Here is a 19,768-nt window from a genome sequence, read left to right on the forward strand (position 1 = left end):
ATCTCTCCTCAAGGCTGAACAGGCCCAGCTCCCTAGGCCTTTTGTGCTCTGTTAAAAATATCCATTGCTCTAAATTCACAATTTAAAATGGATTTCCATTCTTCACCCAACTTTTAAACTTAATTTCAACACAGTTTGAAAAATAAACTAACACCTTGAAGACCAAGATTTCAGAATTGTTTTGGCTTCTGTGTTTGCATTTGAAAATGTTCCCTTAAAACAGTCACATAGCAAATGAAAATGTTTCTTGCATTTTTTGAAAGGGATTAAGACTACTGGTTCTGGATCCATGAATTTCAACTTTTATGTGAAGACATTTACAATGAATTATAAAAATAACAACTCAAAATGGAGAACTTACAAAGGGATTCTGAGCAATGAAGAAAAGGTAAGGGAAAGTGGGAAGGGTAGAAAAACACAAACCAATAACATGTATGCTGTCTTGAAATTGAAGGGCAGGCTTTCACTGTCAAGAAAGGTTGGAGTTTCAAACTTGTCTAGACTTGGGCTAGGTGTAATTTATGGCTACAGAGTAGATAGCGAGCTTGTCGAAACAGTGAAGTTATCCAGGGACTGGTGAAGCTGTGGGACACACACAGGGAGGCATGTGTATGTCTGCACCCTTCTTTTAAAAAAGTGGTGTAATTGTGGAGCTCAACAGCAGCTGTTGGGGCAAGTCCTTAGCTCAGCTCAGTGTTTGCCCATGCCAGGGCTGCTGTTGGTACGGCACCAGCAAAGCTGAGGGGTCAGCTCCAAGTGCATGGGGATGGTCAATCCACCTCCCCCTGCCAAATGAAACAACCCCTCGGGTGAAGGGCAGGGCTACTGGAGGAGTTTGTCTGAGAACCTTTTCCCCTCAAAAATCTCATGTTTCCTTTCAAACAAAAGAAATCCCAAAAGCCTTCCTCCCTGGCCCCACAGTGTTCAGTAAGACCTTCACTCATCATTCCTGAGGGAGCCCAGCTTGCCTCAGGAGAAGGCTCTACCTGGTCCTCAGGGCTGATGGCAGTTTTTGAAGAAAACTTGTTAGAGCTGAAGAGAGATTTCCTGCTAGCTCTGATTTTCTTGGCTTGCATGGCAAGGAATTTCACTGCCCAACATTAATGGGGTTAATATTTTTTTAAATGTTAAACTGAGGGGATGCTGGCCCAAAGAGTGACACATCAGCCTAGTAGTGGCTGAACTGCAAAGGCTAGTTATTTAAAATGTGCAGGCTTGCAGTTTCCCACAGTGACTTGTTATATACAAGTATCCTTTGAAAGTAGTATATACGGTCTTAGTTTCAGCTATGGTACATGACAGAACCTGTCCCATCAGAACCCCATGTGGCCTGGCATTTTATTTAAGATATGCTGAGCTCACTTCTCTATCTCATCAGGCTTTTAAGGTTTCCTAGGTCGTGATGAAGCATGTCCAAGAACTAATATTGCAAGGACTACTGTTCTGCACAAGGGACTGAGCTGATTCTGGGAAACACTGTATAAGTAGTATACAGCAGTATACAGTAGTATACAGTGCAGTAACAACTGCGTAGCTAATAGTCACTCTTCAAGCTTGATATAGAAAACTGACCATTTTACTAAAATGCCTAGAAATAGTTCACCTCAGTTTTTTTTCTTTTATCTTTCTATACCATATTTCCAAGAAAGTGTGCTGCAGCACTCTTAAATAAAAAATGATTGCATTATACCAGCATATATTAACTATAAATTGTACAATATTGAAACGGTGATAATCTTTCTCCTCCAAGCTAACAGAAAAATGTGATCATCTGGCACAACTAAAAAGATTATTTCTTTCCGGAACTCTCAATTCCTAAAATCTTGTGGCTGAATCCCAGGTTATCAAGGTATTAGTTTTAGGATAATGAAAATCTTTGAAGTTGGATGTCAGGAGCACTTTGAAGAAAGAGACTTTTAAAACAGAGCAAACAATGTGTTCACATTTCATTGCAGATATTCCAAGGCAACTCCAACTCTGGTGACATAGTGCGCAATAACTTCATCCCTCCAATAGTGGCCCGTTATGTGCGGATTATCCCTCAAACCTGGAACCAAAGAATAGCACTGAAGCTGGAGCTGATGGGATGTCGAATAATGCCAGGTATGGGGTAAGCAGTGCATGGTGCCTCTAAAGCCCACTGTACTGCCCCAGTGCCACTGATGCCCCCTTCTCTCTTGCAGCTAACAGTTCATTTACACATTCAATGTGGCAGAAACCAAGTCAGAGCACAGAAACCTCCCTTGGAAAAGAAGACAGGACTGTTACAGAGCCCATCCCATCCGAAGAAACTAACTTGGGTAACACTGCCTAGTGCTGCATTTTCTCTAGGATGCATCATGTCTTCAGCCGAGTCTGAGCAAACTTTAAACTTTCTCACAAATCATAACTTTTATTTTCCCTTCATACTTTATTTCATACTTTATTAATGACAGAGAGAAGAGGGAGGAGCAATGGGTTCTTTTCCTTAAGGCACAGAAAGAGATTGAAAGCCTTAATTTTCCTTGATGTGTTAAACACTGGGCTTTGGTTTCCCTGTCATATTGGTTGATCTGCCATGCTTGGTGGGTGGCTCAAGGGAATACAGTGAGCACTCAGCAGCAATTTTTGAAAGAGTTCTTTCTCACTCTTTTCCTGTATTTTGTAATTTTTTAATATGCAAGGTAGTCGTCTCACAAAAGTGTTATCTTCTCTCCACACAACCATGACGCCTTCCAGAGTGAGCTCCCAGCTGAAAGCAGCATACAGTTGTGCCTGATTGTGTAATTAAACATTCTTCCATAATGCCTGTGTTCATGGGGGCTCAGACAACCTTAATTTGCGTAATTCTCCCTGAATTTGCAGTCTTCATCCTTTAATGTTGTGGAGCTAACTTCTTAGACCTTAAAAAGGAAACAAACAAAATTTGGTGCTTATACTGACTGTTTGGTGGGCTCATAGCCAGGCAGGAATTGTCAGATCCACTGTACCAAATGCTACTACCCATTAGGTAGCTGATAGTTGTAGAAATGCCTCTGTGAAAAAACTGATTATAAGAAGCAATCACTGGAAGAAAAAAAAATTTCTGAATCTGCTTGCCAAGAGCCAGCAAGCTCAGTTCATCAGTGCAGCGGTATGAGTAAACCATATCCATGTTCACTGAAAATGAAATCTACTGAGATTTCATCTGCTAAATTGCAAATACTCTGTGGACGCTTCTACTGCCTTATTCTCACAGCTGGCAAGTGTCTGTAGAAACAGGGAACAGCACACTCCTGACACAAGAACCACCCCACTGCTAATTTTCAAATCCCTGCTCTAAAGTATGTTGTGATAGAATTTACAGTGGCTAAACAGGTTTTTCCCTAGATTCCCTCATGGAAATCTTTGAACCATTTTGACTGAAATGTTTCAGCCAGTTCAGCATGAGCCAGATACTTGGCATATAAAGTTGTAGTCTCCTTTGGCAGATTTATAAGCAACTGAAAACCGAGTGTGTATGAGTGGCTTTTTAAGTCATCTAGTGTGTAATAAAAAAGAATTGCCCTTTGTAAGGATGCATATAGATGCCAAGTCAAGTGTCACCCTTGAGAAAGTATATTCAACTCTTTTGTTTCAACACTGTTCCACATAGGTACGTGGCTGAGGAGTGGCCTTTTAGTTTTACAGTTGTATATTTCCATGTTCTCTTCAAGAAGCATTCCTGCAACTTTATCTACCTTTTGCTGTAGTAAAAATTACCAGCTTCAGAGTAATTTGCCTTTTAAACTTTTATCCCTTTCTTTTTCTCATGCAGGTTTAAAGCTTACAGCTATAATTGTCCCCATCCTCATCGTGCTGTGTCTATTCTTGTTCTCTGGAATTTGTATCTGCGCAGCCCTACGCAAGTAAGATACTGGTTTTTGTTAAAGGAGGCATTTGTGGGTACCTAGCTAGCATGTCCAACTCCATGCCCACTTTCCAGATCCTCTTTACCAGGGAGCTGGGAATTGATCCTGTTTCTCAGCCTTTCTTTTAAGTAGAACTCATGTTGTGTCTCTGTAAATTGTATTTCTTACTGTATGCCTCTCCTAGTCAGAAAAAAATGAAGGTAAAGCAGGTAAGGACTGTGCACCCAGTCCAATGTAACCAGCTGTTCTCTTCACCCTACATATACCCACAAACACTGAGGTGTAAAGCAGCTGAAGACAGGATACTTTCCACACCAAAGCCAAATAAGAAATTCAGTGAAGGGAAGATTTGAGCTATCTATCTGGACCATTTTCTTTTACTTTCCTCCTGTTGTGTTTCTGTATCCCAGTCCCTTAAGTTAGAGCACTTAACCTAGCAGGCTGAAAGCAGAGCTGGGCTCCTTGGAGTTGCACACATACACTGGTGTAAGCAGCTAAAACCAAGCTGTTTCATCTCACAAGTCCAAGTACTGGAAGGAGCACTGCTAACTGTGCTTCCTGCTAGATGCCCATTCCTATGAACCTGCACTTGCATGTTGAGCCAGGAAATGCTTCTGTCAGCAGATGGGGATTTGGAAGTATAAGCAATGCTCTGGTGATGCTGCTTCATCACCAGTAATACTCAGGTCTGTCCTGGTTTCCCAGTAAATCTATAAAATAGCCAAAGAATTCAGCAGAGCACACCAAAACATAGCCTGGAGTGACACATATAAACAGAGACACATCAAATTGATGAGTGCCAGCCCCAGAAATCTGAACATCAGCACTCACAACTTGCACATAGACGGAGAAAAAGAAAATGTCAAAGTGCTGGTTTGCATGCCTGATGTTCTAGTAAACAGCAACCTCCAGGAACTCGAAGTGAAGCCTTGTCCTCAGCCGCTAAATAAAAAGGCTCTGCTGGAGCTAAGGCATGAAGCTGAAATGCTGTGAGTATTGATGTTTATAAATCCTTTTCTCTCCTCACAGGCGAGAAGCCAAAGGACTTTCATATGGATTATCCAGTACTCAGAAATCAGGTGAGTGGAGAATCATGCGCTTTGTCCTGTCCTGTCCTGTCCACTGGGCTAGCAGGAAGGGGTTTATGCAGCTAAGCTTTTAATGCTTGTGAAACAGCATCCACATTTCCTCATTCAAATTCATGTCTTCATACAAGGGAAACGGCAAACGATAGTCCCACTTGTGTCATCCTAGCACAGTGCCCTGAGAAACAATATAATTTGGTTTCTATGACAGAAAGGCAATTAACAAAAGATCTATTATACAGAGTGCATAAATTAGCATGTAAGAGTGCTCCCAGGTGCCCTCCTTTTCCTTCCCACCTCCAAAATACCTATTTTGCAGAAAATTGCTGCTTTTCTTTTCTTTTCCCCACAGCAGAGGGGATTGCCTTTCTCCAAGAGAGCAAGGGATAATAATATTTTACGGCTTTAATATTTTCTTCTCACTGCCCTCCCTGGCTGAAACTGTACTTATAAAGCCTAACAACACTGAACTGTATTGAATGAAGGATTGGCTTGAGCATACTGCTTTAGGACATGACTGCAAAACCCTGATGCAGTATTTTCTTTGTCTTGCTCAATAACATTTTATAGATGGGGTTCCCATCAGCTTGGCAGTTGGGGTGTTTTTCCTGGCCAATCAATTCTGTAGAGGAATATCCTTCTGAAACTCAGCTTTCCATGAAAACCCCAAACCACTAAGCATTTCATATGTCTCTTGAAAAGTCTGTTGCAATAGCTCAGCTCCGAAATTTCTTCCTTCAGCAGGTGCTGACGTCAGTGAAAGGAATGCTGTTACCCACTGCAGCTTGCCCTCATTAGAAAATTAATTTGTACTTAACATCATATTTGCTAATATGATTTTTCAAGGTCACATCATAATCCTGTCTCACTTGCTAATGAGGACAAATCCCAAGAAATTGGAGATAGCCTCTTACCCAGTCAGTTCATTTGTTGCATGTCTGCTTCATAAATCAAGCTCCTAAGCCCTTGTGAACCAGGCTTGTGGCTTAGAAAGCTGTGAGCCAAACTCACCTCTCCACAGACCTCCTGGCACAGGCTCCAGCAAGTCCCTGACACTGTGGATTTTTTTCTTTTCTGTCTTACAAGGATGTTGTGAGAACAAGTTAATTGATGAGTGCAGGTGCTCCGATACCAACAAAATGGAAGCCACACTAATCTACTGAAAAAAAGAGAAATTTTAAGCATTATTTTTGCCAGATATTCAATGCCAAAACATAACTGACTTAAAGCTGGTATTTTATCAATATACTTTGTTAAGGCATCACTGTAAGCACCTACAGAGTTTGAGCCCTTCTTGCCAAAATATCTTATATAAACTTGGAAATCCCAGTTGATGATTCACTTCTTCCTTCACCCTCCATATTTAGGGGGCTTTTTTTAAACAAACAGCCCATTTTAGTCATATTTTGAACTATTTCAATCTATTGACAGCAATGAGTATACCAAAAATTAAAGTTTCTGGTAAGCCTTTTAAGCATTTAACTTGCTGATAAGCCTTCTATTTTTATTTCTTTTTCATAGGTTGTTGGAAACAAATCAAGCAGCCCTTTACCAGACATCAGTCAACTGAATTTACCATCAGCTATAACAATGAGAAGGAGACACCACAAAAGCTGGATCTGGTCACCAGTGACATGGCAGGTAACAGTGGCTCCCCTTCAGATGCATTCCTTTTGCTCTGTGTGCAGAGCTGGTAACAGGGAGAGGGATGGCCCAGCGATGTTACAGGCTTCAGCTCTTATGCAAGCTGGGCCCAGAAATAGATTTATTCATGTTCATCCCAGATGTATAGTGAAGCAGCTAAATATATTAGGCAGGGAAAGCCCCACTATTGTGGAATTTTTTTCTTGGAGTTGTTGGAAAAATTTCCTGACTCTGAAATAGTTACAGCTGAAGGTAATGATGGAAGGCACTCAGGCGTGGATGGAGTGCAAGAATGTGCCTAGGATAGGATTGGTTCCTTTTGTTGACTAATTTTTGTGTTTCTATTTAAACACAAATGTCTCTGGGAATGGAACAAAATATGGTGCTCCTTGCTGCTGATCAAAGAGAAAAATTACTTAGTCGGTTTATGGTGGGATTTCATGGACAGCTGGAAGTTGTGCTGAGATCCCTGCGCAGCTTTCCTGGTGCCTGAACTATCTGGGAGATGAGGCCTCCTGAAGTGGAAGCAGGTAGATGAGAGAGAAGAAAAAAGCCAGCCACAGTGCTCCTCTCCTGTGCTACCTTGGCTCCAGGTCACTGTTTGGATAGAGAAAATCCCTGCATCAGTACTATTTGCATCCCAAAGGGATGATTTTTTAATGCACCCTCTTAGCACATCTTATCCCCACCTAGTCTAGTCTGTCTGGTATGGCTAGTGAGACCAGCTATTTCATGGGATCAGTGATCAGCACTCTTGAAGAAAGATTAGTTTGCTGCTTCCAGCCTCCAGAACTAGAAATTCCTTAGAATTTCTTCATTGTGCTTGGCAGAGAAATACATTTAAAAAACAAATGGATGGTTACTGTAATTCCATATGGTGCTGCTCTCAATATCTTTCAAAGACAGTTTCAATCCTTTATAGAAACTTTCAATATAAATATGCAGAGACCTATAAAGCAGTTTTTAGGAAAGAGAATGAATAAAGATTGCTCACAAGTGATGGTTATTTGGTTCCCTGGCCACATCTAGGAAGCCTTTACTCTCTCCACCATCCCCTCCTGCTGTGTTTGTGGGAAGTCTTAACTCTCAGCCTGGCTGAGGCACATTCCCAGCCTTAGCATTTCACCTGCAGTCTCCTTAAAAATAAAAAGCATGAAACAAAAATGCGAATGCAACCTAGAAATGTGCCGTTTAATAATTTAATTGCAGAAGGCACACAATTTGCATATAGGTTATCATGCTACATGAAATTCCCTCACTTCAGACCCCCAGCTGCCTGCCGGTTCCCAAAGGCAGCCAGGAGGAAGTTGAGATGCTTCATCCTGAGCGAGAGAGATTTCTGGGGATGGCGGCAGCGATGCTGGGGAGAGCTGCACCACTTACTTAGTGAAATATCATAACACCTTCACCCTACATGCTGAAGTTTGGGACACAGCCAGAAACTGCCAAAAAGATTCACAGGACATATGGGATCGAATTCGACGCTCATGTCAGATGAACCGCGATGCCAGAACAGAAACCGAGCTAACTTCTTCACGCCTGCATGAAAACACGATACTTTAGCAGTGTCATTTACTAGAGCTGTTCAGGCCACCGTATGTATCTGTAAGAGATTGTCACCAGCGCCAAAGCGAGAAAGTTAGAACGTTCACTTTTCTCATAATAGTATTACTGGTTTTTTCAGAAAACCTTCTAGTTCAGATCTCCTCACATGGCAGCCTGGCATCTACCTTAACTAGAGGTGCAAACACGCACTTCTTGAGGCCCTATTTCCTCCATCTCACTCCTTGCTCCTGCTCAGGCCGTTTGCCTTAGGCCAGGTCTATCCCTGCCATCCCCCTTGACCAGGTGACTGCCCAATTTCTGCGGCAGCACTGTTCCCACTTCTCCCCCCAAGCTCATCCCCCCTGGCATGCCCACAGCCGTGCTGAGCTGGCTTAGCACATTTCACACTTCCATTGACTCTCTTGGCTGCCGTTTTGCCTAACTTCATCCTTCTTGTCAGTCAGCTACTGTGAGATGCCTTTTAAATAAAGCCGGCTCGTTAAGAATCCTCTGGGCATTTTAATTATTCCAAAAGTGGAACACTCATTTTGGAGAACTTCTTGCTCGTGGATCTTCATGCAATGTCCTTTGTCCAGTTTGTTGCTAATATTTTGTTGACCTCACTCTTTTTTTAGGGCTTTAAACTATACTCCAGAAATGTTGATTTATTTGGGAGGGTAGGTGGGGAAAGGGAGGGAGGGAGTAGGAAAAGAGGTGGCAGATTGGAGCTTCTCCATGGAAGAGCTTCTGCCATGTTCTGCAACTCTTACTCGCTGAAGGAGGCTACAGGATTGGTGTTGGGGAAAGGTTTCCTCACATCCCCAATAACCACACATTTGACGCAATAACAGTAGTTTTTCAGCATAAAATACCTACCTATGCATAAGTATTATATACATAACCAAACTATGCCTTACTGAACATTTCATACTTCTTTTTAGATTATCAGCAGCCTCTCATGATCGGGACTGGGACGGTAACACGTAAAGGATCTACTTTTCGCCCCATGGACACCAAAGAGGAGGGAAGAAGGGGGAGTTCTGAGTTTGAAAATCACTATCACTGCCCTCACAGAGCTAACAGGCACGAATATGCTCTGCCCCTGACTAGCCAAGAGCCCGAGTATGCCACCCCCATCATAGAGCGGCACACAGCAAGAGAAAATAATTTCCCCTCTGAGAACGGCTATAACGTTCCTGTTGCCTCATCTCAGATACATTCCCTTACTGCCAGCAGCTTCTCCACTTCATGTAAGACCGACACCAGGAACGGAGACTATCAGACACCCCAGAGTGTCATAAACTACGACAAACCCAAAGTTAATGGTGTTCTGACCTCCGTGAGCTACAGCACAGACTACCAGAAACCCCAGCAAACTGCTCTCGGGGGCGAGGGTTACTCCACGCCCAGGGACTGCCTAAAGCCCATAAGCCAGACAGCAATGACAGCTCTCTTGTGATTTGCCGAGCAGGAGCGGCGCGGTGCGCAGGAGCGTCACTGCACAGCTTTCTGAAGTGAAAACAGAGTTTGGAGGGACTCTGCTGTGGGAGGCAGAAGGCAAACAAGCCCTGTGTACATAATATTGCTGTCTTGCTGGGTTCTGACATCTGAAGAAAGCATATGCTGTTTATCACTGTTTATAGCAAGAGAGATGTTATCAGTGAAGACTGTACATCTTATTTTCTGTAACTGATCTCAGTGCTCCATTTGCAATGTGTGCAATTTGTACATAGCTTTTATTTAAGGAGAATTTCTTAAGTTTCCTTTTCACCTGGGGGTTTGAAAGGATTGCAGAAATGCCTATTTAAGAAAAACAGTCCTCTTTTTCTGTCTTTATCTTACCTGCTGCTGTACTGGCAGCTGTAAATGGTGTATCTTACGGTTGTGTTGATTCATCTCCTTTGCTGTGATAACTGAAGATAGGGCTGTAGTTCTTACTGGGAGAATAGAAGTTAAACTACTTGCTGCATAATGTGCATGAGACAAGGCAGCTGAGTATTTAAATACTGTGCTCAAACACAACTTCCCAGCTGCTTTTTTAGCAGCAATTCTCACACGCTTGAATTTGATCTAGCATACAAGCTGAGCCCATCTAACTTCCAATTCATGTTAGAAAAAAGGTAGAAAGGCTGAAACTAGTTTTGGGTTCAAGCCATGGTTATCACTCTATAACAGAAAAAAAAAACCAAACCAAAAAACCAAACGAAACCAAACGACACATCCAACACCAGATAACCTGGGGGAGTTCCTTCAATTTTATTTTACTTAGGAAGTGTGTGTGTAACCAAAATGTGAATTTACAGCTGAGAATTCAAGGCTGTTCAAGCCCTAGCTGAGTCTTTTGCTGCTAAACTATAAGGAAATTTGTTCCTTGGCACAAAGCAGCATACTTCCTGAACTCTTCATTTCTCTACTAGGCATTTTTCTGTCTTACAAATTTAGTGTAACATTTCTGTTAGAAGTATTTCAACTAAGTAAAACACAGTGTGTGTATGGGTTACTGTTGCAGTTAATTTTGCAAGACAGCAGATCAGCACTGTTGTTTTCTAATACTATAACAGAAAAAAAAAACCAAACCAAAAAACCAAACGAAACCAAACGACACATCCAACACCAGATAACCTGGGGGAGTTCCTTCAATTTTATTTTACTTAGGAAGTGTGTGTGTAACCAAAATGTGAATTTACAGCTGAGAATTCAAGGCTGTTCAAGCCCTAGCTGAGTCTTTTGCTGCTAAACTATAAGGAAATTTGTTCCTTGGCACAAAGCAGCATACTTCCTGAACTCTTCATTTCTCTACTAGGCATTTTTCTGTCTTACAAATTTAGTGTAACATTTCTGTTAGAAGTATTTCAACTAAGTAAAACACAGTGTGTGTATGGGTTACTGTTGCAGTTAATTTTGCAAGACAGCAGATCAGCACTGTTGTTTTCTAATAGTTTTTCTTTTGCAGCTAATGTTTCCCTTAGTTCCGTTTTCGGACAAACTTGAAAAAGCTTGGGATTGGGTGCAATGTATCGCACAGCAGCTGGCTCCTCTTTCAGCAGAGGCAGCTTTGGAGCAGAACAGCTTCTGGTCGTGACTGGGACCGTCCACTGCCCTTCTACCTCCAGTGCTTGGGGCATTTCTTTGAATTCGAAAGCTTGTCCTAAAATGCCAAGAAGCTATATACTTCTGTGATGAAAGAATGGTGCTATAGTTAAAGCACAAGGTTGGGAAACGAGACCAGTAAAACCTGAGCTCTGGGAAAGTCGCTCTTTGAAGGCCCTCCATTTTTTTCCTTGTATATAAACAAGGGATAATTTGCAAAGGATGCAACGAAGACTGATCAGTCTGTTCGCAGAGTGCTCTCAGATCTCTGGGTGCAAAGTGCTGTCAGAGGACAGACTGCAGTGGTACTGCTCACAAATACTGCTCACTCCAGCCATACCCGAACTTAAGGCAAGCTCTGAGTGGGTTCTTTGCATACCCTTGTTTTGCGGCCTCAGGTGGTGCCATTCCCCAGCGCTGCCGCACCATGCATGCGATTACCGTGCAAAGAAGAAAGAGTCAAGGTAACCTCGTAGCCTTCCTGTGTTTGCTGTCAATACAGTTTCTGTGAAATGTCTAAAACACCTCAGGTCCTGAAGTGAAACAGCAGCAGCCTGTTTGTTAGACCGAGCTGGGCGGTGTTGTTTACCTTCTGTTGTTTACATGTCTGTGTAAATAAAGAACACTGGTATTTGTAAATCAGCCACACAGGCCTGCCACTTCACTCGGTGACTCGATCATCACTGCACGCCCACTCTCGCCACATACCCTGCAGGGTGAGAAGGAAGCGTTCCTTACGCCCTGCAAAAGTGCCAGTTGCGCTGCTGCAATTCATGGCCCCAGTGTGACAGGCTAAAAAAAGATTCTCTCAGTGCCCCATTTAGCCCAGATTTTCTGTCCATAAGCTCCAGAGAAAAACCCACAAACAAACTCCTGTGCCAAACCCTGCTGCTGGATGTATATGATTGAGGAAAGCATGAGGATGCCCTCCTGATGAGCCTGAAACCAATCCTCTGCCCACACAACTAATTAGCCTGACTTGTCACTTGACAAACAAGTCAGTAATCAGGCCTACTCCCCATCTAATGAGGCAGCTAAATAACACAGCAATGCAAGGCGACCCGGCAGCAGATGACACTACTTATATTATAATGAACTTTTTGCATACTTCTGCCACATGCTTGGCACATCTGCAATATGGTACAAGTGTCAAAGGCTTTTTGGCAGCATCTGCCCATTTCTGCTGTCATTCAAACCCATCTTAACACAGTTGATTTATCCTAATGGAAAGTTTGGTCTCAATTTGCACCTTGCCTTCACCCCCGCCCCCCTCAAAAAAACAACCCAACAAACCTGCAAAGGTGGCTTAAAATATATCCACGATCATCTTGAGCTTCCCTTCACAATGCCTTGGTGCTGACAGGGACTGAGGCAGCACATCTCCTGGTCACTGCCATGGTGCTTCATGGTTCACATCTTAGTGACTGCTGAGCGTGGTTAACACGAAAAGCTTCGAGCCTCTCCACCTTGGCCTAGCAGCAGATATGCAAGGGAACTTCCTACCCTACGTCTCTGTATCCTAATGTGGTAGAAATGAAAGAGGAACTGGTGTAGGAATGAAAGAGGATTGCCTGAATCTTACCAGTGCTAGTGCTCATCCTCATGTCCATCCCCTGAATGGCTTTTTACATACTGATACATCAAACTCCAGCTTGTCTACATCAGCCTGTCCTCACTGACAAAGCCAGATGCAGGTTTAACACCAGCAGCCTTATAAAACATCACAGGTTTAAAAACATTTCTTCCACAGTGAAGGTTAAAGTATGCACCATTTTGGGTTATTTCTACGCTCAGAAGGCCTGTTAGCTCTGGATCTCTCTCCAGCATCTCGAAGAGATTGTGTGAGAGCAGAGTCTGATCCTCTGGTCAATGGAGACTTTCAGTGGTGTTTTGGTCCCAGACTTCTTCCTTGAGCAGGCACTCCCAGTGGTTTGGAACAGTAAAGCCAAGTCAGAGTCCATAGGAAAGTTAAATATTAACTGCTCCTGGAACTAAGGACCTGCCTGTCCCATTGCTATTGACAGCAAGTCTGACTTTGCTGGGAACAGGGGCAGCACTGTAACTGCATATGTCTGACCAAGGGAAAGGAAGGAGGTGGCTCTTGAGGTAAGAAAGTGTAAAAAATGGTGTCAGCTACCTATAACTGAAACCAAAAAATGACAGCATGCATTTCCAGCTGGTGCCTTATATTTAAAACAGAAATTTTAAAAAGCAACTACAACAAAGGTTCCAAAAATACCACAGGAAAAACACAAATTTTCTTTGCTCTCACCTCCTTAGACTGGCAAGTAGATAGCAAATTCTTATTTCTTTTATCAAGTACCTTTCTAATGCTCAATACAAAATCATTTTTTCCTATCAATTGTAATTCTAGAGTATTTCTTTTAGCTGATAAGCATCAGATATTAAACCCTACCCTAGTACCTACCACGATCTTTACATCCAACAGGCAATAAATTAAAATTAGCCCTAGACTGGAATTAGGATTTCCTGGCTCAGGGTGTGTCCTGCTTAGAGCATCACCTGCTCTCCTTTTATGGTCTTTCCCTGGATCAACGGCCTGGCCTCACCTCCCTCTCCAGACACCAACCACAGAATGGGTTCAACCAGCTTAGTAGCCCACTCATTTCAGCAGTCTGCAGAGATGGGGGCAGGCAGGGAAAGCCCTGAGGCTGATCTGCACCCCTGGCATCTGAGAGTATTGTGAGCACTGAGCTAAAACAGCAGCAGTCACAGCAGTGTCTCTCAACACCTGTGTGTAAATGACAGATCCCTCCCTGCCTCCTTATTTTAAAAAACCAAAGGAGGTTGGATTCCAATCATTAGAAGCAGCTTGTGAATCCCGTGGCTGGCCTGCATTATTGGCATGGCTAAAACCTGGGAAGATGAAGTTTTTAATACAGACATCCTTCAGATTTTTCCCACTGACTGCCAAAGAGCTGGCAGTTCTTCACTCCATGGGCAGATTTTAGTGGCACCCTGTCTGAGGCACAAAATATTCTCTACACAGGATATGAATATCAGGCTATAGGTCCCATTACAGGAGCAGATGCCTAACTGTGCTTACCTGTTTGGTGGATCGCTATGATTAAAACAAAAAATGAAAAAATGAAGAGAGTTCTAAGAAGGGAGTCTGTGGTCTCATAGCAGTCCTGCAGGATCAGATGCCCACTGAAAAGTAAACTTGTAGAAACGCATCTGTATTCTTCTGTCCCCCCTCTCTCCAAAACTAGGTAAGCTTTGCTCAGCAAGTGGACATCTTAAAGGCTCCTCAGCCTGTAATCAGGCCAGACCCAAGGAATGACAAGGTTATGTTGTTGCATTCCTTTTTCCTTATTATTTTCCATAATAAAAATTGTGTACTGACCTTTTCTTTCCAATGTCAGCTATGATGTAAGTTTGTACTGACCTCCAGCCTCCACTGTGACTAGCACAGTGTGAAAGCAGAATTTACCATTTCATTTGAAACTCATCAGTGTTGTTGATACCTACACTGAAAATTACCCTGCCATAGCTGCGTGGGGTTAACGAGACTAACATTGCGATGCCCGTGATTTATTGAAGACAGAGTGAGTTTCACAGAACATCCTTATTTAAAAGGAAGGTGCCATTTCTGCACAATCAGTTTCAAACTTAAAATAGAAACCTCTCCTGAGGGCTTCCTTTTTTTGAAGCCCCCCTGCTCCCCCCGGTACAGTCCTACAATCCATTAAGGACGCGCGACAAGGAGTCAGATAAAATATTTCTAAACTAGATAAAGACAAGAGGGAAGACATCCGTAGTTGGAGAAAACTCATGCTACCAGTGATAAGGAGGATGCCTCACATCTGACTTTCTGTGCTATCTCATTGTATAGTCTCGACATGAGAATTTGGAGACTTTTTCATTCAAACTTCACCAATTTGTTTAGGCTTCGCCTCACATTAAGCGGCTATTAAGTCCTGAAAAACCTTTGCCATTTACAGTAGGCAAAGGTTATTCAGTGACCTCTTGTCCTGGCCTGAGTTAATTCATTACTTACTCAGACGCTCACAACACAGCTACTGCTCTGCCATGTGACATCCAAGAGATTACAATTCTGTTTATTTTTGTACAGTCACAAGTATAAAAAAGAGAAATCCAGGAAGGAGACAACTTAATCGAGTTAAAGCACAACATAATTTTTCACCATAGCAAAACATACAAGTCAACAAATACGACATAATACTAAGGCTTTTGTGCCCTGAATAATCACCCTGAACAGACCTCAAGAATCCATAATTTTGACTAGACACAAAATTTTTAACAGACTTTACAGGAAAAGCTCCCTTCATGCATTAATAATCTGCATTATTGGCTAACCCGAAGAGGAACAATACCCTGAATACTCAGCATTTCCTCCTACAAAATCTGAGCTACCAAAAAGAGTGAGAAAACTTACAAACATAACAAATTATTCAAAGCTGGTAACATTCTCTCAGCCAGATCAGATGACAACAGACAATAATAGACTTTAAAAACACATGTACGTTGCCTACTAGAAGGCAGGCAAAAAAGTAGGGAGGGAGCCAAAATTCTAGGCTTAAAAGTAACACCAAGAACAATTTAAAACAAACAGTATAGAAACACACAGCAATGGCTGATGCCTGCCCCGTGACAGGGAGCTTATCAGGAGACCTCCTCCATGAGGAGTGGCAGATAGCAGAGAAGATGGCGATGCTTGCCATAAAACAAGGGGAGAAAAGACTCAGAAAGACAGTAACTACCCACCACCCCACCTCTGGTATGAATGACTTAACCCCCTGAGCATTCACCAGAGACCGGTCTTTACAAATGTGTTTTGTGCATCTTAATTTCTCTGGCCCAGGCACACACCCATTTCACAGATGGGCGAACTGAGATAGACAGATACACTGCCACCTGTCCAGAGCTGTAGCAACAAATCAAACCTATCTGAAAATGTAAAGGCCTCTGAAAACACCAACCACAAACCTGTGAAAAGTCCTCTGTCACGGGGGGAAAGACAGGGGCGATAAAGACTAAGATGAGCTAGCAGACCTCACTTGAAGAGGCAGCTTTTCTTCACATCTATGGCTAAGCTTTTTATCCTTAAGTGACACCATCTGTTCTGACAGACAGTTTTATAAAATTTGAATAAGGTGACCTGGATAAAGCATGCCTGTCATATGGAAATGCTGGTGTCATACGTGGATGTGCAAAGGTTGTGGATGGTTCATGCACCTTCTCTTCCACACTTATCCAAGCGCTTCCAGTGTGTCATCAAAAAAGGCACAAGCCTTTTTTGACATGCCACAAGACAAAGAGAGCCATGCTTTTATTAACAATGCTGCAGTAAATTCTCTACTGTCATACAAGGGCCTTGCAGATGGCATTCACACTCCTTTAAGGTAAGTATTTCATGCATATAGGTAACTTTTTAACATATGAAGTCATGGTCCATCCTCCCCCCTTTACAGTACAATCGCATCACTGTACAAGGACCAGCACCAAGGACATAAATATGTCTCTGAACATTCTACTGATCACCTGGTTGATGACAAAAAACAAGGTCTGGAGACTGGACTATCATCTGGTGGTCACTGGAAACGAGTAGCAGTAAAGATGATGGTGGGTCAATGTGAACTGACCTTCCTCCTTCTCCAACCAAGAGGAATCTGTCTGAAACTGGACTAGAGCAAAACGCAATTGTCATCTCCTTTTTTTTCCCACTTCTCCTCACCAGTTTGACATGACCATGGGCAGCCTCTGTTCCAGCAAATATTCCAGGACAAGGCTGGTTCTGTATCATGATTGAAGGGCACTGGCAAAGTGCAGGCAGGAGTATTTATGAACCTACCTGGTATCTCACTTCATGTTTTATCAGTGCATTTGGTCCCTTCTTTTGGAAAGCCTTAACCCATCCACAAACAAGAGATAAAAAATTTCACTCCACGTCTCTGAGCTTGTAAGAGAGCAGAGCACTCATTTTTTTAAGTAATTGATGGGGATAATCAAGTGGTTTTTAGCAAGTCATGAATGCAGAGCTATATGAAATTATACATGTCTGTGTTTATGAGTGTTTGGACATATGCTTCACTGATATGTAGAGAGCACAATTTTTAACTGTAAGATGTGCCATCTGCAAACTAGTTGCTACAGGATGTCAATTAGACTGGATGTTAATTATTTTAAGATTACATGTTACTAGAAATAGTCCTAATGAATAAAGTTATTCTAAACTTTTAAATTAAAAACTCCAACCAACCAACCAAACCACAAAAAAACGAACAACCGACCCACAAAACAATAGGTTCCGTTTCTCAAAGCTCGTTAATGCTGAAGATTGGAAGGAAGCTGCTGCCCCCTCTTGGCACTACATACAAATGCAAATACTTTGCACCAAAAAAAGAGGATTCGGGTCACAAATTGCAATTACTGAGTAATAGACAAGTTTGGGTGTGGAAAACAACATAAAACTGACACAGCCCCAAGTACACTTGCCTACTTACCCAGACCACTCAAGACAACCCCATTAACTTAGTAAGTGGGGGTCATAATACATAGAATTGCCATGTCTTTCATTTTAAAATAAAAGTTAGTAATATGTGACCTGGATTTAAAATAACACTTCAATTAACACTTAAAGGAGCACCCTAATTCTGCTGGCTTTCCGAATTGTCTTATAACACCCCACATCTCTCACGAATTAGAACACCTGAACTGCCACACTGGATAAAAAAGGAGTATCAAATAAACAGAAAAGCCTGAAGTAGCACTCAATTGACAGCTGTAAATAAATTCACATTTATCATATATAAAAAGTCAATTTCTCAGTTCCAAACCCAAACCTGCCACCCTCAGAAGCTGAGGGTACACACGGCAGGGTTTAAATCGTAGCACGCATGGGGAATCCCTTCTCACAGAACCACAGACAACATGCAAATTATAAATTAAACCAAGAGGAACTAGTGCATTTATGAACATAACTCAAAGGCTTCACTTCTACTAGAGGATCAGCATGGGCAACCTACAGCAACCTTCTTCCCCTACCGTTAGCTGAAGAAGAGTCAACAGTGGCAAACTCTCTACAGGTTGTTCCAGTAGGGATTGAACAGGGACACCCCAATTCTTATTGGAAGAGAAAGCAATCAAGTCAAGGACATTTCCAGCAGTGTAAGCCCAGTGGGCCAAATACGTAACTATTCCAGTTCAGCAGCATGAGTGTTAATGCTTCCATTCCCCTAAAGAAATGGATGACAGACAGAAGCACTGGGACAACAGCAAGTAACATTAGAAAAAATATTTTCATGGGAATCTGACTTATTTCATTTGACAGAAGTAACGTCTATGCAAATATTTAGACAGTTCATAGGTAAATTAAGATTAATCAACAGGATTTACAGAGATTTACTGATATGTTTGAAGACTTGCAGTTTTAACAGGGAAGTTACCCAGCAACTGTCTCCCAAGCACCCCTGACTTCCAGCACTACAGGCAATCAAAACATATCTGTGAATGCCTGTACTTTCACTTTACTTGTACTTACATTTTCCTAACCTCCTGATTGAGACCCAGCCATTGCAAACCAGGCAGCAGGGAGCTGATGGCCCCACAACTGAGGGAGGGGAAGCTGGGGGACCGGCTAAGGCTGCATTGCTTTTGCATTTCAAAAAGGAAGTTTGGAAAAATAGTGCAAAAAAGGCTGTAGGAAATTGTGACACTATCTGTAGTAGAAAGTTACAAAGAAAAACTGTAACCAGTTCTCCTGGGAACAATAGATGGACTACTAACATACCTCCCACCGGGGACTGGAAGAGCATACTCCTGCAGAGCCTTCTAAACCTTGGCAGTTCCAGTGCTTACCTAGGTACAGCTGGGAAACACAAGTCTCAGCATACAAGGCAGAAGGCTGACAAAGAGACAGTGAATAATTTTGACAGCTGATTGAATCAAACACTTGTATGGAGTGTGGAAAATTTACCCAAGTGGCTTAAATTTTCACCTAGGAATTGAAAATCCTTGAAAACTACTACTTGGCCTTTTTCAAACTTTTGGCTTAGAAGCATCATGTCCTGCACAGGAGTGGGCATCAGGAGCAGATTCCAAAGTAGGTCTGTAGGAAGGGAACACCAGGCAGAGTAGCTAAGACAAGGCTACTCTGAAGCATTAAAAGCAACAGCTACCTCCACAAGAAAAGAAAATCCAAAGAAATTGAGTATTTATCTTTCAAAGTCAGCAAGTTTTCCACTTCTCAACTCCCTGGTTCCCTTCCAACTGTGAAACTTCTAAAGAATTGGGAATTGCATCATGTTGGAAAAGACACACTACACAAGGTGATAATATTTTCCAATTACCGCAGTGTAAGTTCAAGCTTATAAAGGCAAGCTTGAAATATGTTAGGCCATTTTCTTTTCAGGCCATTGAGCTGAGGTTTAACCAGCAAAACCAGACTTCTTACACATATCCTAAGTCAGGACACGTTTCTCTTCTGTCGCATGTGGGTCTCTGGAAACAAAACTGCAGAGGACTATTCAGTGACCTCAGTCACTGGGAGCA

The 19,768-nt window shown here is 42.3% G+C and overlaps 1 protein-coding gene across 2 annotated transcripts in view; it reads left to right on the plus strand.

Annotated features, from left to right (window-relative positions):
* Positions 1 to 11,879, plus strand: part of DCBLD1 (discoidin, CUB and LCCL domain containing 1) — a 35,523-nt gene extending 23,644 nt beyond the window's left edge. For both annotated transcript variants that reach the window (XM_017739699.1, XM_017739700.1), the window contains exons 8-14: positions 264 to 388; positions 1,956 to 2,103; positions 2,184 to 2,300; positions 3,776 to 3,866; positions 4,899 to 4,948; positions 6,476 to 6,595; positions 9,085 to 11,879. In XM_017739699.1, coding sequence (XP_017595188.1) covers positions 264 to 388; positions 1,956 to 2,103; positions 2,184 to 2,300; positions 3,776 to 3,866; positions 4,899 to 4,948; positions 6,476 to 6,595; positions 9,085 to 9,602 — 1,169 coding nt within the window. In that variant the 3' untranslated portion in view covers positions 9,603 to 11,879. The remainder of the gene's footprint in view (positions 1 to 263; positions 389 to 1,955; positions 2,104 to 2,183; positions 2,301 to 3,775; positions 3,867 to 4,898; positions 4,949 to 6,475; positions 6,596 to 9,084) is intronic.
* Positions 11,880 to 19,768: the final 7,889 nt, after the last annotated feature.

This window comes from Corvus brachyrhynchos, unplaced genomic scaffold, assembly GCF_000691975.1.
Source record: "Corvus brachyrhynchos isolate BGI_N302 unplaced genomic scaffold, ASM69197v1 scaffold14, whole genome shotgun sequence".
Classification (NCBI taxonomy): Eukaryota; Metazoa; Chordata; class Aves; order Passeriformes; family Corvidae; genus Corvus; species Corvus brachyrhynchos.